Genomic DNA, 23,314 nt, shown 5'->3' on the forward strand with positions numbered 1-23,314 from the left:
GAGAATGTGGGCGTGCTCGGCCCTCCTTTTCCTGTAGTCCACGATCATCTCCTTTGTCTTGATCACAATGAGGAAGAGGTTGTTGTCCTGGCACCACACTGCCAGGTCTCTGACCACCACCTCCTTACAGGCTGTCTCATCGTTGTCGGTGATCAGGCCTACCCCCGTTGTCATCAGCAAACTTAATGATCGTGTTGGAGTTGTGCTTGGCCACGCAGTCATGGGTTAACAGGGAGTACAGGAGGGAACTAAGCACGCACCCTTGAGGGGCCCCTGTGTTGAGGATCAGCGTGGCAGATGTGTTGTTACCTACCACCTGGGGGCGGCCCGTCAGGAAGTCCAGGATCCAGTTGCAGAGGGGGGTGTTCAGTCCCGGGGTCCATAGCTTAGTGATGAGCTTTGAGGGCACTATGGTGTTGAACGCTGAGCTGTAGTCAATGAACAGCATTCTCACGTAGTTGTTCCTTTTGTCCAGGTGGGAAAGGGCAGTGTTGAGTGCTATAGAGATTGCGTCATCTGTGGATCTGTTGGGGCGGTATGCAAATTGGAGTGGGTCTAGGGTTTCTGGGATGATGGTGTTGTGAGCCATGACGAGCCTTTCAAATAGCTCTCTAAGGTATGCAATGACTAACATGACAAGAGGAACTGATGATGCACTACCCAATTTCCAAATTGCACCTATTATAACTTTCAAGAGTACGTTTTTAAAGCCAGACTGAGTTCCTTTAAAAGGCCCCCTGGGGGTGTGCCCCACAGTTTTGGAACCACTGATGTAGGTCATCGATATTCAGTCAAACCAATATAGTCGTGTAACATCCGTATGACGCCGCTCACTGATACAGGCAGAATGTATTCTAGAAATGGCCGTGATGCTTTTGAGTCAAAACTGAAGTGGGACCAACTGATAAACCTGAAAGTAACAAATTGCACACCTACAGCCTTTTTTTAAAGGCACTTTTGGGACAGAACCCTGTACGTACTGTTTTATCCACGCAATGGTGAAGCTCTTTCGCAAAATGTTGATGTGGAGTGGCCCATCTGGCTATTGAGACTGGTCGATACACAAACACTCCCCTTAATAAACGTATGTACGCGCATGCGCATGCCTTGCTTTGCCTACATTTACATTTTGCTGTCATTTAGCAGATGCTCTTATCCAGACCGACTTACAGTTGAGTGCATACATTTTCATACTTTACTGTGGGTTATTTTTTTTTGTTGTCAGCTGTCCGACAAAATAATTGTGGAAAATAAATTCAGCTAACAATAATGTAAATGCCTGCGCCAAAACCTGCCAACTTATACTCCAATGGAGACTTTTCTTTAGAAGTGCCTAATTGTATTTTTATCCACTGTATTTTGTTTTGTTTATGCATACATTTGTATAGATGTATTGCATTATAGATGACGCTTGTACCATGTCTGACTATGATTGTTTTGTGTCAATTTGAGTGGTTAAAAGAAATATCGTATTTTGTATCATTGTTGAGTGACACTTCAATACATTTTTCTAACTGACTCTAGTCCAGGACTATAGGGTTCCTTTGCTGTGACCAAGCAAAGGAACCCTATAGAAGTTTTGTAATGATTAAGTAAATGAACTGAGATAGCAGACAGTTTAGGACGTTATGTTCTTATGAAGTTTTCCTTTCCATATGAATCAGTCTAGATTGTCTGTGAGTTCTACTTTCAGAGCCAGAATCCTAGTCCACAAATAAAGTCTTGCAGTGCTATATCATTTAGAGTTCCTACTCTTGAGACTAGAGATGATGAAGTGCCAAATCTCACCTGTCTCATGCATTCAAAGTTCAAACACTGACAATAGCCATGGGTTGTGCACTTATCAGATGCAGCTAAAGTAATCATTCAGGAGGGATGAAAGCAATGCAGCATCTTTTTTAAGTGTTACTTTGTTGTGTGCACATACACACTACTCTCTCACAGATTGATATGTATGACTTTTCTTCTGTGCACCTGGCAGAGACTTCTGTATTCCTGTCTAGTCATGTGGAAGGAATGTAGGTTCATTCATTCTAAATGTCCATCTTGTCGTATTGAATGGAAACTGTCAGACTGCAATTGGCATTCTGCTGGAGCACTGCTCTGAGTGATTGGCTCTGGATAGGTACATGACTGTAATGCACTTGATTCTTACTCGCCAAAGAAGCATTCATGCCATAACCCCAGCCACTGGCTATGTTCTCCTGCGACTACGTGTTGAATTATCAGGTCTGAATTTAGCGCTCCGGTGAGTAGGCTATTACACTACACCTCTGTTTTTGGCTGTCTGCCTCTGCCTGTATCATGACTTTAAATTGGTCACTGTGATTAAGACCAATTAAGGACCCCTTCTGCCTATTGAGTGGTAATGGGAATCACTGGAAATGGCCCATGACATCGTAATGTGTTAATTCCTTGAACTCTGCAACCTCTCCAGTCTCATAACATCCCAGTTTTCCTCCTTTCACATGAAGCCTAATGCATTTCTCTCATTTCAGTCATCGTAGATCTAATCGTTTTTGGTGCATTCATAATATCTTCTTACATTACCATGACATAACACCACCTCTTGAAACGGGCTTTAGGAACAGTATCCTGCGGTATGGAGCCCATATACACTGGTTGGAGGTCATTGTGCTGTTGTGCTTTCCCTTCTATAAATTCAGTTAAGACAGGCTTATGGCAGACCTCAATTCTCTCAGCATTTGCACCACTCCAATTCTCCTTCCCACTCCTCTCCCTTAATTCAGTTCGCTCTGTGTGTGTGTTTATAGCTCAGTGTAGGCTGTCTGTCACTGACCCTGTAATGGGTTTCTAATCACTGAGTTGTGGCTAGATTGCAGCTGCACGTTTGTTTGTCTATTCTGCCAGAAATTAGGAATGGGAGACGGGAGGCGAGGGAAGACTACTAAACTGGCACACAAGGATGAGGAAAGCTTGTCAACGGATTGGTGTGTTCGGAGGCTGGTTCACAGACCTGGATCTTATTCATATAAAAATGGGGTAAAGAGAATAGCCTTTCAGTGGAAGGATTTTGGTTTATTAGGAGGGAAAGGGGCAGAATCTTCCTCCACACCAGCGCCACATACACTGCCTGGCATCAGCAATTAAAGTGGAATAGGAAATCAGACTGAATATATTAATCCCCCCTCATCTGTCTCCCCCTCCTTCACTCCCTCTGCTTCCAGCTCATATCACATCTTTGATTTTGTGCAATGCAGTCTCCTCTGCCCCCCTGTCCTCTTTATTTTCTTGGTATTTTCCACCTCTTCTTTCTTCCTACACCCCAATACAGTTTGGGGCTGTTTCAGTCTAGTGCTCTCTGGATGTAGGAGTTAGATAAGAGAAGGATAGAAAAAAGCATGGCTCATCTGTTTACAGTATGTCTGACGTGTGTCATTATTACTATAAATAATGAAATCTGGGCACCAGTCCTTTATTGGACTAAATGTGTCTTCGGAGAAGACCTGACTTATCAATTATTTTAGTAATAACTCAATTGGAGCGCTTTACTGGAATAACAACGCAATTATTTTAGACCATCATTTTAATGATATATGTACAAAACATAATGATGATGAAATAGAATGAAAGACAAGAAGTAAAGATCTTGACATTCTGAACATTATATTATGTCATATTTAGTCTGATCAAAGTGGCCGTGTGTCCTTTGGTCCGAAATTGTTATGCTTTTGGCGTTCTCCTTGGATTGTGTTCCTGGTTGCTTTGTCTTTTGACCCTTTCTTGAGTTGCAGAGGCTGTGCTCTGAAGTGTCTTCTCCTTTTTGAAGAAGGTTAGCTTAAGTGTACCGTTCAGGCGATGCTTGCTCTTTTACGTCTTTACTGAGACTGCTTGTACTTGGGTTCTTCAGCCCCAATTAGAAATGTACTAAATTGCAGGTAGAGGCGTACTCTTTCCCTAAAAGGTACTTTCCCTAACTTATCAGTTACTAGTTCTTGCCATGAAAAGCGAAGGCCCCTTGGTAGGTCTGCTAAGATGGAGGTTCTTTGCCTCCTTTTGAGAAGTAGCTGAGCTGCTGGGCCCAGAGCAGGGCAGAGACAGAGCAGCAGGTCCAGGAGAAGAATTGAGTTGGAGAGGGAGAGAAACTGAGCTTCACTTCCTAAACTCCTGCCAAATGTATGACTACAGTAGAGATGAATATTTCCCACAGATCACACAGACCCACAAAGAATTTGAAAACAAATCAAACATTGATTAACTCCCATATATGTTAGGCAAAATACTGCAGTGTTCTGAATAAACAGAGTCAAAACTCAAACGGAAGACTAAAAAAAGCTCAAACCAAGTTTATTCACTCACTGGGTAATACAGCTAGAAAGATATACATGTCACACAAGCACATTTTTATGCTGTCCAACTAGGCGGGGTCATCTCCTTGCATGTCTAAGATGCACACTCCTCTGTTAGGCAGAGACACAGTAGGTTCCTCTTATATTCATGGCCCTGCCTAAGTCTGGGACCCGCATTGGCGTGGAAGTGTATGTGTGTGTGTGTGAGGACAGTAATCAGATGGTCTTCGGGGTGTTACCCTGTGGCCCCCATCACTGCTGTGTCTTCTCTCTTCAACTGTTGACCTTATCTCAAGTTGAGTTCCACATCCCTCGTGGTCCTGGTTCCTCAGCAACTGGTCTGCCATTTCAAGAACTGAAACTAGACTGTTGCCCTTTTGCCTCCCTCCTTAGGAACGTTCATATTCAACAATAACCATATATTTGAACAAAATATGAACTTTCTGCATGTCCCCTTTTCTCACTCAGTAACTTTCCACACACCTAGTTCCTCTTTACCCTTCCTTGACTCCTAACATATACATTCCTTATACATGTAACGTAATCAGTAAGTTCTAGTATGGGAACATGAACAAGTGTATTTCAAGCTAGAATCCAACAGTGCAATCACAGCATCAAGATTTGTGGCCCGTTGCTATGAGAAAAGGGCAGCCAGTGGAGCGCGAACAATATTGTAAATATCACCAATATTTGTTTATCTTCTCCTACTATGCGTACTACAACTATTTGCACATTTCTAAAACACTGTACATAGCTAATAATATAACACTTGATGTCTGTTTTTGAAACCTTTTTGAGAGCAATATTTACTGTCAAAATCTAATACTTTTTTGTTGGTTTTGTCTTCTCACTTTTTTGTTTTGTTTATTTCACTTGCTTTGGCAATGTAAAAAGTCCCTTTGAATTTAATTGGGAGAGGGGGAGAGCTTTTCTAGTCCTGTGAGGTCACATGGTATCACACCTAGGTGTGAAGGGCCATTTTTACGACCCATTGTCTTGGAGGTAGAGAAAGTGGGGAGAACAGTTGGGTTAATCCAATACAGCAAAATGTTCAACATTGGTTAACATATGATATTTAAAACGACCCATTGCTACAGTTGAAAGGGATTACTGCCTCTATTTGTTTGAATGTCGTACTGAGACCTTGGTATCGCTAACACACTGTGTCTTAGTCAGTGTGAATACCAAATGAAAAAACAAGTCAAGAAGAAAAATATGAAGAGGCAGAAGCTGCTTTTTTCCCCTCACCCCCCAGACACTTACTACTACATGAAATTAAAGTATCCTCTTAAAATAAGATGTTTGAATGGGCACACATTTTGTGAACACAGCTACAAGAATGTCAGCTATTATATGAAATATGTAATGTTCCAGCCACTAAATGATAAAATGTTATATGCAATTTTCTTACAATGAACACTTTAGTTTGACCCTGCTTGTAGAAAAATACATTTAAAGGGCTTTTCTAAGTTCCTTTTCTACATCAAATGTATTGTTTGGTGACGAGCAATCCTGTTTTGGATCGAACATTAACAATCGAAAGAGGTCAAGTCGTAGGTCGTTTTGTGAGATTGGGCTCAGTAGCCTGAGGGAATGAGGAACGGATGTCGTCAACCTTTTTTTCAAAGTGGTTGACAGTTCTCTGCAGAGGGAGGAGGCGGAGTATAAAGGAGGCAGGAGAAAGTGGAGAAATAATGGTATAAATTAAGTGATAGAAGTATAAAATCATTGTCAGTTATTCTCAGCCTTTCCAGTTGATTCTGCAATTGTTTCTGTCAGTTTAGAAGATGTTTGTCATGTCTTATATCAAAACATTTTGCCTGTGTGTTTGTGTTCATAAAGTATTTGTTACCACCAGCCAAAATGTTTCAATCCATTGATGCAACAAAAAGCTCCTTCCCAGACGCTTTGTTCCTTATAATTATTGATGTTTAACATTAATGCAAGTACAACTCTGTCCCTTCCTCTTATTGGTAAGAAAAGGTGTTCCCTCAGCCTCGAGGCACAGACATGCACACATACATTTTAGTCATTCAATGAGCGGTAGAAAAAAGTGGTCATTGACTTGGATTTGTTGAGATTTGCCTAGGAGCAATTACAAAAACATTCCCTCATATCGTGTGGAGCTCTGAATTTGAATTACCATTAAATAGTTTTTTTTTACCAACCTTTTTTGTAATTAGAATTGCTAAATGGACACATTTCTGTAAAAGTTAACCAAACCCTATTGGTGTTTTCTCAAGTTTTTAGTTTTTGCTCTCATAGGATCTTGATGCATCAGATTTATATTCCTCTCCATCCATGACTGAACAGAAACTAGTTCCACTTTCCTCTGGATTGTTGGCTGGGGTCACAATAGAGCTGATGTCAGTTATCTTTCCTTACCCTGAAGACCTTTTCTGCGCTCTGTTCCCCTCTGAACTGAAGACCCCTCCCCCCCTTCCCTCCCCATCTCTCAGGTTTCTTTTTCAAGTGCACTGAAGGCGTGTCATGAACCCAACAGCACATTTTAAAATGGGAAAGGTATTGCAGTGTGAACTCCCATCTTCACATCAGTTGTGAATGTCACCACACTGCCTACACTGCCTGTGTATCATGTAGGGGAATTTCACACAAGGTATCTGAAGTTGTCATGGGTATAGTGCGAGGCATCGAGATAAAAACCAGATTCTAAACTAGTAACTCCTAACTGTAAACATGCCAGAGTGGGAACTTTATGGACAACAGAGTGCATTTTCTTGTGTTTTCCTTGTCAATTCAGACAGCAAAATTCTCTCTTTCTACTCTCCCCATCCTCTTCCTGTCAGTGTGGACCTGGTTCATGCTCAGCTGCGTGTGTGTGAGGGGCGTAGCCTGCCAGAGCTGGGCCTGAAGCAGGATAATATCCGGATCAATGGCTTCGCCATCCAATGCCGTGTGACCACAGAGGACCCTGCCCGTGGCTTCCAGCCTGACACTGGACGGCTTGAGGTAAGCAACAGCCCCCCCCCCCCCCCACCTCCCTGCAGGCTACTGCCACTCCATCATAATGAGGCGTAGTCTCTCCCTCCATGTAGGGCCAGAAGGTTTTCCTGACCATGAGCCCTGACAGAACTATTTCACAGGAAAAAAAAAAAAACCTCCTAGCCCTACTTATGCATGTCCATTTTAGGGTTCTGTGTTTTCTGTATGAGTGTTTATTTAGTTGATGCTGTAGACTGGGCACACCGACCCTGTTCCCACAGGAGCCTTCTCTGCTCTGAATGATTGTTGGGGATGAGTTGCGTTTTGAAATAAATAATTGAACAAATATTGATATCCCCCGGTTGTTTGACACATAGGCCTTGAATCAACCCAAAATACCCGTCGGCTCCAGCTGTAGATTGTCTGTGTAGTCTGGTCGTCTCCCTGGTCTCTCAGATTCACACTGAGGAGCTGGGTTTTTTCTTAATGCATTAAGAGTTCAGCCTCAGATCTGCTCTGACTGCCCTCAGGGATATATCTGAGCACATATCCAGTAAATTGCCACGCTTAAACGAAAATACCACTCCAAAACTATATTTTGGTATTTGCTAACCACGTGCCCTTAATTCCTGAGACGATTCGCAAATTATTAGCTCTTTCCTCAGAAAATTGAGAACGCTTGATGGTTTTTCCTTCCACGAGAATGCAATTCTTCATAATATAATAAATAATATGCCATTTAGAAGATACTTTTATCCAAAGCAACTTAGTCACACGTGCATACATTTTACGTACGGGTGGTCCCGGGAATCGAACCCACTATCCTGGTGTTGCAAGCGCCATGCTCTACCAACTAGGCTACAGAGGACTATGAAATCAAGTGTAGGCAGTCTGTGTAAACATGTTCTGCATCAAGGTGCGGAGAAAGTGATATGAAGTTCTCATTCCACAGTTCTGAGAGTTAAGAATGTATCAAAGTCATAGTCTTTGAAGTCATGAAAGTTTTAAACTTTCTCAACACACCCTGTGGGATTTGGAACTGTCTGTATGGAGGAAGATTGAGTGAGAGAGTAGTTTGAAATGCAGTTTGAACCTTTGCCTTCCTTACCTCTAATTGAAAGGCAATGTAATGTAGCCATAGTTATTGTCCTTGAGAGATGCAGCAGGGGATGGGTAGAGCATAAATATGGACGAAGTGATGCATTATGGATGGGCATGGAGTGGACTCAATAGATGTAGAGTAGAGCCAGATGGGTGAAATGCAGTGTGAATGTTTCAGTGTTGGCCAGGGACAGGATGGTAGATGAGGTACACACTACAGACAGGTTTTCCTTCCTACCTGCTCCTCTTCTCTTCTGTCCTCTCTCCTCTCCTCCGGGTTTGTCTGAATGAGGGCTGGCTTTGAGCTCTCTCCAGTCTCTGCAACTCAGTGTCGACTTTTATCTGCTTTCCCAGACATTACGAGAGAAGGAGAATGTTTGTGCAAAAAATAATGGAAAAAACCCCCCACTTGTAAGCGACTTGTGAATGTGACATCTAGTAAAGACTGGGAAGAGGGAGGGGTGCAGGTTTAGCTCTGGACTCTTCCCTCCTGTGTTTCTTCTTCAGAAGCTAATTTGAAGACCCAATGAGAAATGAGGATGTAACTCATAATTGATGGAAATCAGATATGCAGGGAGAGTAGGCATACCATCATTTAATAGGCAGGGAAAATAAGCATTAATACTTGTCATCGGTTCAATAGGAAATCACTGCCATTGGATCAGTTTACTTTGTTAGGCTGTCAACGGTTTCTTTGAATTATTTTGACATCAGTCAAGATGTTTTTGTATTCTGTTCACTAACTGGGCAGGTGGTAAATGAAAACGATAGACTGTTTTAAAGTAGGCAGAGGTAAATCTATCTCCCAAGGAAATGTTCAGTATCACTATGCCAAGAAATTGACCAGCATCATTATTGTGATCATTATTGTCCTGAACAACATAATTACCATGATGAATGTTGAGCTGATAAATTCCAGTCTGTTTGGAATGGGAGCTTCCCATTCTACTGATGAGGTGCTGGGGGGCACCAATAATCTCCCGTTATATATCTGATTAGCCATCAGCCATTATCTAAATTCAGCTTGCATCTGAGAATACTAAACAAAAGTCTAGGTTGTACACGTTTAGTAAGAGTTTTTCTGAATTGGTCCATGAAGACTTCCATGTTTTGTTGGCTTTCACAGCTCTAACAGCAAATCTTTGCGCGAGTGGTGCCATTTGTTTTTCTGGGGTTTTCAGATGGCCCTGGGAATAAATGCAAAGCCGACCATTACATTAGTATTCTGTATTAAACCCTGTGTTGCCTCCATGTTAACAAAACCATAATTTGTGAAAGTGCCCAGATATTCCCAAGGCGAGACGTCGTAGAATGGAACATATACTTGTGAATTCCAAGCAGGGAACGAGAACTTGCAGACATTCTATAAACATGCAAAGTATGTTTGTGGTGGCTGGCTTTCCAGGCTCTCTGACGGTGTGATCTGTCTTATAGGGTAGTCTGGTTATTGCTCGCTTACGGTTTTGTGCCAGGAACTGATGTGGTCTGCAGACTAGTTTCCACATTAAGTGACCCACCGTTGAATAAAGAATATTACTATTTTCATGTATTGTGGACTGACTAGACTAGGATGAGTCATATGCTTCATTTATTCATTTAGATGCATGTTTTACGTAAGCAGTTAATTTAGGACTGTGTCCCATCCCAGCCACACCCCACACTCAGCACAGTGAGACGTCGCCAGCTCCCTACACTGCTGAATATGTATTAGTACCTGTCCTGTTCTCTTCATCCATTAGGGGGATGAATACTTGAGCCACTGTACTGAGCAGGGCAGTTTCCAGGAAACCATTCTATATCATTGTTCTGATGACTTCTGCTCAGACTAACTTATACTGACACATTTTATTCATGTTTTTAAATTCAGAAATGACCCCTGAATGACCCCCAGACAATCCTTGTCCGCAGACAGGTTTCTAACTTTTCAAATGATTACCTCATTGAATTCTTGGAATAGCAGAATTGTTTGTTTAAAGGTTCACAAAGTGAGTGAGTATTTTCTGTGCTCAAGTAGATAGTCCGCCCCCCCCCCATTTTTTTTTTTTGTTTGTCAACCCAGGAAGATTACCCTTTTGAAACACTTGAATCTTGCTCGGTGTTTCTCTTCCCTGTGGTTAGTTGGGCAATCTCTCACTTGTAACCAAAGTATAGCCATGCTGGCTTTAATGACATAGCGACCTGGCGTTAGATCGAGAAGGCAGCTCAAGACTGCAGAAGTCTGGACTGCAAATCTCAGCCCTGTTCAATACTCCCAGAGGAGTTTCACATATCCCGTTGTACTGTCTGTCTCTTTATTGTTCTACTGCCTCTGTTCCCCACTCAAAAATGTGGGAACAGCTGACATCAAACTACTGCATTGGAGTGATATTAGAAATGGGTGTGTTTGAACATTTATGGATTTGAAAATGTCATGTCCTCCTTGAGTTTGTTTGGCTGTTTTTACTGCAATATTGATACTGTCACTAAGCGAGGAGATGGATGTTTCTTGTCCCTGCTTTCTCAGTTGCCATTAGTGGCCTTCCAACCCAGTGTGGGCAGTGACTATTGTGGTGAAGGTTGGAAGGTAGGGTGAGGAGGAATTGAATCAGTCCACGGCTAAGTTTATACAGCATTAATGAAAGCTGAAGGTGAGGGGGGGAGAATTGAATAATTTGTATTTATAGCACAGGAGGTTGATAGCACCTTTAATTGGAGAGGACGGGCTCTTGGTAATGGTTGGAGCGGAAACATATGGAATGGTGTCAAATACATCAAACACATGGTTTCCATGTGTTTGATGCCGTTCCAGACATTTTATTATGAGCTGTCCTCCCATCAGCAGCCTCCTGTGATTTATTTTTATATAGAGAATTTAAAGAGCAATTTACAGTCTTCTATACTGATTGAGTTCGCGTTTTCTTCAACCATTGAATAGCGGTTCATGGCCAATGGAATGGAAAGTAAGGATTTGAAATAATGCTGTACACCCACCCACTAAATTCCTGAATTCATGCCTCTTCACGCTTGCCTCTCTTCATATTCCGTCTCTCCTGCTGGGGCTGAAGCTTACCAAGATCTCCCATGTTTGCGTTTACTTTCCATTCTTTCACTGTTTACCATTTTATTTACTGTTCTACTTGATGGTAGGCTACTATTCTGTGTTGTCTTTTATCACTACTAAATATTTCATGTTTTGTTTTTGCATTGTCATATGTTAACATGAACAAACCAGACAAGCTTCATTAAAACCATGTTTAACAGAACTGTCCAATGTAATGCCCTGGTAAATATTTCCATAGAATTTAGATCCCCCTGTATAGTACCTTTTTTTGTTTCATATGAGGTACAGTAGTACATATTAAACGTGTATAGGCTACCCTATTCAGACAGGCACTCGTACAAATGTTATTCATCGGTGTTACCCTATCTGTTGCAGACCCTGTAAAATAACTTATCAGAAACTAAATCTGTCCCTGCTGCCCCAAATGAAATTGAAAATGTCCCATTTGCTGATACTTTGAAGTGAATATCATTGCGCAGCCCCCCTCACCCCTTGTCCTTCACCTAATAGAAACCAATTCACTGTAATTATGATGGACATTCTATTCCTTATGAAAGATGTTCCTGCACCACTGTATTTTCTAGGTAATAAAGTCATCCCCGTCTCTCCACTGTTCAGTAACCATACCCATTTAACTGTTTTCCTCTCCTCTCCAACCACATTCCTCTCAGCCTCCTATGTCCTCTTTTCATCCTGTCTACCCACATTCTCCCCATTTTGGAGGGATTCCATTTTTCTTTCCTCCCTCCCCTATCCTTGTCTACTCGTGTTTGCGTTGTCTAATTTTCAATTTAGTTTTGGTCTCCTGAAATAATTTTGTTCTCTTCCCTTATCTCCGTCCACTCTCACTTCATTTCCCTCCTTCCATTTCCTTTTTTCACCTCTCCCAGTCTTTCACCATCTTCCTCTTGCCTTCTCTCTGATGCATTTCTAGTTTTTTGGTTTCCCTCACGCCACAGTGTCTCCCTCTGCATGACATTTTTTTATTTTCTCATTCAATTCCACTCCACCTTTCTCTCGTTTTTAGACAATTGTTTTGCTTTCTGTTCATGGTGTAATCACTTCTGCTGTTTTTGTCCTTCTGTTTCCTGTTCAATTTGCCTTCTATCCTGTCCTCCCTTACCCGCCTCTCTAACAGTCTTTGTTGGCCCTTGATGGATCTCTCCTACGCACTGCCTCCCCCCAACCTTGGCCCCCCCACCACAACCCTGACACCCCAACCACAGCACTACACCACCTCTGAGTCTCTCTGATGTCCAGCCTAATGTGATTGTGTGAGTCAAATTTGCATTCTCTCTGTATGACCGCTTACCCCGTACTGCTGCGTGTTCCAGGGAATGGATCAGTGCTTCCTAACCCCCTTCTGCTCCTCGCTTCGCCTCCATGTTTCCTCTGAGATCCAATCTAATTAACGGGTAATATTTGATACTGCTCTAGTCTCCCAGGCACGGATCCCAGACTCATTAGTCTGCCTGTGTGTGTATGTTAACATTTGTGAATGGGCATTTGTTCTGTCTGCTCGTTGTCTCCAACTGGGGAATGTCAGGTTGTGTATGTTTTTGTAGCATCTAGAGAGTTGCTGTCTACAGTGTTTTCCTGCCTAAGCCTTGAATTATTAATGATAATGTCACTTTCAACTGCCATGTAGGTTACAAGTCTCGTAAGGGGTGTCCACGGAGTGAAGAGGTGTTTGTGTTTCTGTTTGTCTGAGCAGGATGGGCCATGAGTCCTTTTCCTGATGTCCTAATTGCCTAACCGCTGCTGTGGTGCATTGCTGCCATGTCATTGGGATTTGTTCGATCCATTAAAGTGTGTGGGGACTCAGTAAAACGCTTACTGATGGGAGAGCAGGGTTTCTGTTAGGAAAATGTGGCACTGGACATTTGACTGGCAGCGTTTTCATTTACCAGACATTTGATAAATGTACCTGACCCATATGCATTGGGTGTGAAACCTGATTTGGGCGTCTACCCCGGTGCTCAGAATGACAAATCACATTTAGATTATGGTAATTCATCTTAACAGAACATGCAACCCGAGGATGCAACGTCATGCATCCTTCTTACGATTCCGATGCGCATTTGAAGATGTTAGAATAGCTAACTTTCCACATTTACTATTCCTCAGCCAACAAGATGAGTAATGAACCGCAAAATCCCTAGTCTGTCAATCTACTATCCCCCATAGTAGAAAAGTGCATTCTATTGGTCAGCTTGTCGTTCTGTGCGAGAAAGAAATAGCCGATTCCAAACAAACTCTGGGACAGTTGTTGGACAATAGATCCCAAATTCATACAACCAGTATGCCTAGGCTACATAAAAAAAAAATGTGGCTGATTCAACAGATCAGAACGTTTAGCTTAAAATATTGATAAACTATTATTTCTTCACATTTTATAAGCACAGATGGAAGTCTTTATAAAATAATTGCCTCCACATTTGGTTGTATTTTGGCTAGGCTATTTTGAAGCAAGGTAAACATGCTTCATAATATGTAGTAAAATGTTCAGGTTTCAAACAAGTAAGTAGGCCTATATGTTTTCAAAATGCATACTCCTTCCAACTCATTGCAAAGAGGTGTGACGCGCTGAAGCCTGCCTACTGTTATATGCACTTGAATGGGAAGTGCGCTTCAATTACCAGTTGAGAAATAAGAATAGAAGCTCTCTTTAATCGTGGCTATCAAAACACTTTTTAACACGTGATTTCATTTAGAATTGTTGCGCGATGATTTCGCTTATAAAGGCAAGTTTCTTACCAGCAGCAACAGGAGCTGCAGCAGCAGTGTTCGTGCTGTCTGACAGATTTTCAGCTGAAACTAGGCTCTGTATCTGTATGCTGTGCTCGTATGATAGACCTAAATAAGAATTACACACGCGCCTAATTAATTCCACTAAATTGTGCAGATTAACCCATAAACCGATAAGCATGACCAGTCAAATGTATTTTCATAATTGAATAGGCTAAAAAGCATTATTTTGCAATTATATTATTTTCTTCTCCCGGACAGTTGGCCGGCGTCAATTTTTACTTTTTAATTACTTTTTTTTTTTGTCAGAAGCCGGCCCAATGGACACCCTGTGGGAGAGATCCGAGAAGTGTCCACATTGTATCAGCAGTTCAACTAGCTGTACTAGACATACACATTCTCAGGCAGAGCTTTAATGTTTTTACATACATATTTTGACTTTAAAAAACAAAGCAGAAATATCTAGCAGCAAAAACCTTGTTCCCCTAGCTTGGATGTAAAGGCAGTTGTCTGGTCGTAGTAGGCTACATATTGTAGCTGATCTTATTCCACGGCTGTTGGCGAGGTCGATAGGAGGGGGGTCATCCTTTGTGCTGTGCTAAGTAGACATGCTGAACATGTCTATCTGGTATACCGTGTTCCTCCAGAGGACCCTGCCTCTGTTGTAGAGGCGCTCTACACAGCTGTGTAAGCTTGGGGAAATCTTCAGTTCAACTTGTCAAACTGACGACGTGTTTTGAAGTTGTCTCTGAAGGAGGGGAGATGCTAAGCACCCGTGGTGATGAAGTTGGGATGATAGTTTAGTCTGTTTGGATGGGTTTTAGAGGGTGAAGTATTAGTGAGGGTGCAGCGTGGTACTGGTTGATGCTTGTCAAGGAGGTTTTAGGCTGTGAGGGAATGAGTGGAGGTGTTGTGACCTACTTTTGAACGAAGGGTTGCTGTGTCTAATGAGAGAGGGGGGAGTGGAGTTGGATTGGCAGGCCGCCATCTTTATTTGCCCTGTTGCCTTGACGACAGAGGTTGAAGCGTCACACTAGCATCCTGACAGAAATGAGCATGTTTGGACCCCCTCAAGCCTCCCATGATGCTGCATGCGCTTCAAGATCAGAGCGCATTAAACCTCAGATCAGTTTCTTATCCCAGGCAGCGAGAGAGAGAGACATGCAGGGCACACGAATACATACACACGGAGTCTGGCCCGAAAGGCTTTAGTCACTGTGCTGTGGCAGCGTGATTGGACATCATCCAGTGTTGCCATGGGGTGATCTCATCTTTCTGCCATAAATACTGAATGTTGGTTTTTCTGACATTGTCCATTACTGTGTAACTGTTGCTGTGGGCTTCATCCCTCCGGGTAGATTACGTTATAAACAGTGGCAATAACGTTTATCAGAAAATGCTCTATTCTACAGTTAGCCTACTGTTTGGAAGACAATCAAACCCAATCGTAGTTGTGACTTGCTCATTTGGTTACTTTTCTATATATTGAAACCACTGGCATACGATCTATCCCGAAATGCTAAATTGTACCATTAAACATTATTCGGATGAGATTGTCATATCGTATTCATATCTAATTTGGAGAATTTAAATGTGAGCACTCCAAGATACACAGCAACACCAAGGGTGGGAGCAGGCAGCACACCACGGAACATCTCTCCCAGCCTCTCCTCTCCTCACACCACGGGACAGATCATCTCTCCCAGCCTCTCCTCTCCTCACACCACGGGACAGATCATCTCTCCCAGCCTCTCCTCTCCTCACACCACGGGACAGATCATCTCTCCCAGCCTCTCCTCTCCTCACACCACGGGACAGATCATCTCTCCCAGCCTCTCCTCTCCTCACACCACGGGACAGATCATCTCTCCCAGCCTCTCCTCTCCTCACACCACGGGACAGATCATCTCTCCCAGCCTCTCCTCTCCTCACACCACGGGACAGATCATCTCTCCCAGCCTCTCCTCTCCTCACACCACGGGACAGATCATCTCTCCCAGCCTCTCCTCTCCTCACACCACGGGACAGATCATCTCTCCCAGCCTCTCCTCTCCTCACACCACGGGACAGATAATCTCTCCCAGCCTCTCCTCTCCTCACACCACGGGACAGATCATCTCTCCCAGCCTCTCCTCTCCTCACACCACAGGACAGATCATCTCTCCCAGCCTCTCCTCTCCTCACACCACAGGACAGATCATCTCTCCCAGCCTCTCCTCTCCTCACACCACAGGACAGATCATCTCTCCCAGCCTCTCCTCTCCTCACACCACGGGACAGATCATCTCTCCCAGCCTCTCCTCTCCTCACACCACGGGACAGATCATCTCTCCCAGCCTCTCCTCACACCACGGGACCTGTGGCTCTAATGTTTGCAACGCAGGTGGACGTGTTTAATTGTGTTGGGAGGCTGTTCGGATGCGATTGTTCTAAATTGTGCAAGGGTCCTCCCTGCAGTGCCTCGCACACAGTGAGAATGAAGTTAACAGTGCTTTAATCCCTGCGCTGGAAGGCACAGTGAGGCACATGAAGGCAGAGCGATGGGAGCTTGGAGGATGAGAGGGTGACCCTTTTGGAGCTAAACACGATTTTCAGTTGCATTTTCAGTATGCCATTTTCAACCAATAAAGATATCAGCACAGCATGGTAATACCAAGCTTGCGTAAATCAGTGGTTCAGTGCCAACACTGTGTCACCCATTAAGGGCATGTTTGAAAGGCTAGCTTTTTATCTTTGGTCTGTTGTTCTGATATTGCACAGAACCTAGCCCAAGACTAGAAACGTCCTCTCTTTGTGTCTCATTTCAATCAAACCTTTTCATTTGGAATGTTAACTTTACTGACATCCTGTTTGAGCTTCTTTTTGATTAAAAACAATCAAGTCTTTGAATTTTAATTGGACCATGAAATGGAGTTAGTTTTAAAGTATATCAGCTAATTAAACATCTCTCACAGCTACAGCTGAGACTACCACTGACTAATTCAGTGAACTGACAAACATGAAAGTTGGAAAAAGGTTAAGCGTTATCAAAGGATATGTATTGCTACATTTGTACATGTACTTCGTACATAACGCATATAGACAGGGTTACTCTTTTGCTGACGCCTGTCTTATCTGTTGCATTGCTGCCTGAATACCCTATAATTCTTCTGTCCCCATTCTTCAGGTGTTCCGGACGGGCGAGGGCATGGGCATCCGTCTGGACAGTGCCTCTGCGTTCCAGGGGGCCGTCATCTCCCCCCACTACGACTCCCTCCTGGTCAAAGTCATCGCCAGCGGGAATGACCTGCCTGCCGCCGCTGCCAAGATGAACCGGGCGCTGGCAGAGTTCCGTGTCCGCGGGGTCAAGGTAGGGTCATTACCCACAGCACGTCGCGTCTAAATGTATCATGTGACAACATTAGCCTTTTTAATCTCCCACTGCTCGACTCAGGTAGCAGTATGAGATGGATGGCTTCAAATCCAAATTTATCCAGTCATCAAGAACTTAGAATTTATCAGAGAACCCAAAAGTGCATGGAAGTGCATCTTTTGAAAGTGGCCCATTTTACCCTCACCTGAAACTGACTACATGTGTCATTACTGTGTAATGGTCAGGGATGCTTTTGGCATGAGATCCTTAGTAAGGGAAAAGTGGCATAATGAAAAGTGCTGAAAGTGGCAACTCTGGAGAAGAGAGTAGTGGAAAGCAGGAGCTCCATGAAAAGGATGTCAGAAGGCTAAGTGAGCAGAGAGAGGTGAGCTGTGTAGAGGCCATTACAGGCCATTAAGGCCAGTCAGGTCATCTATGCCTTGATGAAGAATCTGTTCCTGATCAAAGGCATTTTACTGTACTGCAAGGTCAAGTGAGCTCTGTTCTTTCTCTGTTCAGAGTTCCATCTAATCCAATCCACAGATAAAGTAAACATTGTGGAAAGCTGAAATCATTTTGATTTTTTTTCTCCCCAAAACCTAGATTTGCTTTCTTGCAAGAAGTGCATCTTTTAAATGGCACCGTTTTAAGTGGCCAATTATTTAGTAGCAAGGGGAAGTAGAAGCTAATTATACAGGGGATGGGATGGCTCGTGTGTAAGCATGTGACAGAGGATGAAAGGCTACCATATTAGAAACATTCAGGCAGGAGGAGTCTACTTTCAGCTATGTATCGAAGAGGGCTTTGGTTTGGAATTGTAAAGTAGAGAATCAGAAACAGATCAGAGGGATTTCTTTGTTTATTCAATACTAGTGTCAATAACAACATGTTCACATGAAAGCACAGTATGAATGGCAGTAATGGCTGTCTGTATGTATTTTTGTCGGATATGAGAGGAGATTTTTGTTCTGCCAGCCTTAGTTTTCCATGGCTCTAAATGAAACCTTTGATTGGGAAAAATGTCTGTCTGTGTGTGTGTGTGTGTGAGATTTGAGCGAGGGTTCGAGGCAGCAGCTGCACCATGACACAGCTGAGCTTTTGAAGGGCATGCAGCAGGGCAACGCTCCAACATTGATCAGTGGTGGAACTCCGATCTTCTCACCGTGTCTGACCCCTCCTCACACTTACATTTCCTCCCCCAGCCTCTTCAAACCTCCGCCTCTTCAAACCTCCGCCTCCAGCAACATAATCCCTTCTCTTAATCGTCCTTGTTCTGTTTCCTTTCAGCTTGTCTAGTTTCTCCTTCTAAAGTTGTCCTTACTCTCCTCTTCTTTTTGACCTATGCTGATGCAGTGTGACAGACTACTGCCCTGGAGTTGGGGTATTTCATTGCTCTTTTATTTCCCCTATCTTCAGCCTCTCCCTACCCCTCGCTTTCCCTAAATTTATGCTCTCCTGTGCCCCGGAGGTATTTTGTTGGCATGATAATTTGCAAAGGCAGCACTCCAAAATATCAAAAGACATTAAAGCTGCTCCAGATCATCCCCTCTCTACTCCACAAGGGCACTAACAAGCTAGCTGTCACGTGATTTTTAATGACTGATTTTCACTTCAGGATGGGTGAACAAGTTCAAACCGTGTCTGTTGCCCAATTCCCTCCATTATAAACAGTGGCAATATCCCGCCATTTCTTTGCATGTTTCATTAATTTCCCTCGCTTCATAAACTAAACTCTTTCTACCCATTTTCCCCCTATCATGCATCCTTCCTTTCCCATCCCTCCATCTCTCACGCTGTTCCTCCCAGTAGGGGAAGGCCACTCAAACCCCATCAGGCCGCAGCAGTGCTTCTTTTTTATTAAGCAGCTTCAAATAGCTAATTTATTTAGCACTGACACCACCAGAGATTTAATTACCTGTTCAAATAAGAGCCAAGCAATTTCCTCACCAGCACCATTTAGATGTGAGGAAGCAGAGGACTTGCTGCCAACATCTGCCCATATTTACAAGCACAACATATTGGCAGGAAAAACTGTCAAACTGTGATACTACCCTAGGCAGCGCAGGTGTCATGTTTGACCAAATCCCTCATGATTTGATGGTGCAAAAAAGAATAATCTGTAAACACCATTGAAATCCTGTCAAAAAGGAAATCCCACAATGTCGTTTCTGGGCGTAGGAACAGACTCTGACTCTCGGAGGTTCCGCTTCAACAAGATTTCAGGTATTTAAGTGCTCATGTCCACTGTACTGTTGTGCTAATAGCTTTGCGGTGTACTGTAGGGATGCAGATGCACCTTGGGAAGACTAACCAACAGTACCAACCCAATGTCCATTACATGTAGCTAGCTCTGTCTCACTTTGCAGCTGGACTATGAATTGGCTTTAAATTGAGTTTTCTGACCCCTCGCTCATCTGCAGATAGAAATCGTGCCTTTTGTGCTCTGGAAAATGACTCTCTTGGGTCCTACTCGAGGATTCCTGTGCCCATCATCAGTTTGATCTATTGTGTGTCCCTTTCTCCTATCTCCTCGCCCTCCCTCAGTTATGCATGTACGGTACACAAAGGATGAGAGCAAAGAAGAGATGAGATGGGAGCATTGGTTATTGCCAGCTTCTGTAACTACTACCATCCTTTACCAGTAGAACCTGAAGATGTAGCTAGTGGTCCACATTAAACACCAACACACCCACTGTAGCGCAGGAAGAGTGGTTTTACAAGGGACTTTGAAGCCCTAATCTGCACTAAATGGATCCCAGAGGTGTGACTGGCGTTAGGAGATATGGCGAACTGTAGCATGGTGTAGGGAGATGAGGAGTTGGGTGAAATTGAGATGAGTGGGAGCCTGCTTAAAGAGAAGAGGAAGATGTTGCAGGCTAGAGACAAATTATCCCTTTTATTTCTTATCTCGCTCAGATGAACATATGTGATTTATTATTATGCAGGTGTATTTTTTTGTCAATGGAATTTGACGTCTTTGCCGCGCTCTGCTTCAAAGCGGGATTGTGAATTAGGGGCGTGCAATAAGGATCTAAAGATTTCACAGCTGTGACACATATTGTCATCAGATCCTCCTCTGCTTTCCTCCCCTCCACTGTAACGCCCCACACTGCTCCTCCCCATACAGTCTCTATGCAGTTTAGTGATGAAGAGACATTTGTAGGACCAGGGTAGCAGATAAACAAGGATTTGAATGATGTATGCAGCAGTCTGTTACTGACCACTTAAAAATGTATGTACAGGAGTCATTTGCATGAATAATACTCAACCCCGCCAACGCTCCTTCTTTCTCTCCCTCGCTCTCTCTCTCCCTATGTACCTGTCTCACACTTTTCTCTCTCATACACAAATAGAATTGTACTGTGTTTGGTCGTTTACATTAATATTGCAGCACTTTCCCACTTTGCATCTGCTGCTGATTTCCACAGCATTTGCTTTTAGGAGGGTAATGATTCCCTCAAGGAACAAAGAAACCAACCACAAACGACAAGAATACTGTGAGAGACAGAATACTGTGAGAGTTCGGTCTGTATATTGTAATGAAGCCTAGCTTGTAGAAATGGTCATTTCACTTTTTAAAAATGTAGACGACTGATTGTGGTGGATGAAGGTGCCTTTTTAAGATTTTGGATTCATATTGGTAGTTTTATGCGGCGTGTGTGTCAGTCTCATCCACTTTCTCTAGCAAACAGACATTCACCCACACACTCGTCTCCGCTGATCATAGGGTGTGGCTGGGTTAGAGGTGCTTCAGCATGACTGGGAGTAGAGATTGGTGATTTTAAATTCAAATGGGAGAGTTAGAATGGTGGTCTGTCCTTGTAAATTACCTGTCTCCAGTCGTAAATAGAAACACCTCGGCTCTACATCTAAGGTGAAAAAGTTAACGCTCTCACTTAAAATCCTCTTCCGTATCACAGGCATAGCCACGGAAAGACGTTTGGGGGTGGGGGGTTTGCAGCGCCCCCTAACAGCTTCCCCTGGCTAAGCACATAGCCCTCATTCTCCTCAGGGCTCCTCCTTGGCAGCTCAGTCGTAATGCTCGAAGCGTGAGAGATACAAGGGGTCTAGCTCATCTGGCAGGGCGCCGTTGGTGTCCAGACATGGATACACTGAACCCTGTTGGTGCTGCTATCGGTACAATTGTAATGACAAAAGAACGAGGCATGCAAGGACTGACCATCAATTATATCAAAATTATATTTTTAACCATGTTGAGGCTATACAGTGTTTGTTTACATTTATGTTGTTTACAAATATTGGATTAAAACAAGCTTGACTGAATCGAAAAAAAAACTATTTCTTTGGATGAAAAAAATTATAATGTTGCCCCTGCTACAGAGGTCTATATATATATCTATATCAGTCCTCTAATACAGGAATAGTAAAGGCCCCAGTGCACTATTTTTGTGGGGGGATTTTTACAAATATATATATAAATTTTTTTTTATTCTGATTTTCCCGCGGCTATGCTCACAGGTAGGGTTTTAAATGCAGGGGCAGAAAATGGCCAGCCAGTGTGAATGACTTGGATCGTATGACGATAAAGGAAATAATGACTGCCTAAAAGGACTCCGAACCACTTTACTTTGTTATCCAGCATATTGGAGATGTCTGAGCTATTTCCGAGATGGTGAACTCCTGACCTGGTCTTATAACCGCACAATTGTATCTACAGCTCAGAACACTCTAGCTTTACCCAAGCTGGTCCAGTTAACTGGGAAGATGTGTTATAGTAGTTTCTAAAATAACCATCAAGATCTGCCGATCTGGGCCTGTGTCCACAAAGCGTCTTAGAGTACGAGTGCTGATCAAGGATCAGGTACCCAGCTGTCCATATAATCGTATTTATTATGCTCTAAAAGGCTCAACTGATCCTAGATCAGCACTCCTTTGTGTATATGGGCCCAGATATTAACTGGATTTGTCAGCAGTACAGTGAGGGGGAAAAAAGTATTTGATCCCCTGCTGATTTTGTACGTTTGCCCACTGACAAAGAAATGATCAGTCTATAATTTTAATGGTAGGTTTATTTGAACAGTGAGAGACAGAATAACAACAAAATAATCCAGAAAAACGCATGTCAAAAATTGTATAAATTGATTTGCATTTTAACGAGGGAAATAAGTATTTGACCCCCTCTCAATCAGAAAGATTTCTGGCTCCCAGGTGTCTTTTATACAGGTAACGAGCTGAGATTAGGAGCACACTCTTAAAGGGAGTGCTCCTAATCTCAGTTTGTTGCCTGTATAAAAGACACCTGTCCACAGAAGCAATCAATCAATCAGATTCCAAACTCTCCACCATGGCCAAGACCAAAGAGCTCTCCAAGGATGTCAGGGACAAGATTGTAGACCTACACAAGGCTGGAATGGGCTACAAGACCATCGGCAAGCAGCTTGGTGAGAAGGTGACAACAGTTGGTGCGATTATTCGCAAATGGAAGAAACACAAAATAACTGTCAATCTCCCTCGGCCTGGGGCTCCATGCAAGATCTCACCTCGTGGAGTTGCAATGATTATGAGAACGGTGAGGAATCAGCCCAGAACTACACGGGAGGATCTTGTCAATGATCTCAAGGCAGCTGGGACCATAGTCACCAAGAAAACAATTGGTAACACACTACGCCGTGAAGGACTGAAATCCTGCAGCGCCCGCAAGGTCCCCCTGCTCATGAAAGCACATACACAGGGCCGTCTGAAGTTTGCCAATGAACATCTGAATGATTCAGAGGAGAACTGGGTGAAAGTGTTGTGGTCAGATGAGACCAAAATCGAGCTCTTTGGCATCAACTCAACTCACCGTGTTTGGAGGAGGAG

General features: G+C 43.2%; 1 protein-coding gene across 2 annotated transcripts in view; it reads left to right on the plus strand.

Moving 5' to 3' along the window:
- LOC311142239 (pyruvate carboxylase, mitochondrial-like) overlaps nucleotides 1-23,314 on the plus strand; it is a 92,382-nt gene that overhangs the window by 31,964 nt on the left and 37,104 nt on the right. For both annotated transcript variants that reach the window (XM_084177847.1, XM_084177848.1), the window contains exons 9-10: nucleotides 7,118-7,280; nucleotides 17,309-17,491. In XM_084177847.1, coding sequence (XP_084033973.1) covers nucleotides 7,118-7,280; nucleotides 17,309-17,491 — 346 coding nt within the window. The remainder of the gene's footprint in view (nucleotides 1-7,117; nucleotides 7,281-17,308; nucleotides 17,492-23,314) is intronic.

This window comes from Coregonus lavaretus (assembly GCF_964263955.1).
Source record: "Coregonus lavaretus genome assembly, chromosome: 15".
In the NCBI taxonomy this organism is placed as follows: Eukaryota; Metazoa; Chordata; class Actinopteri; order Salmoniformes; family Salmonidae; genus Coregonus; species Coregonus lavaretus.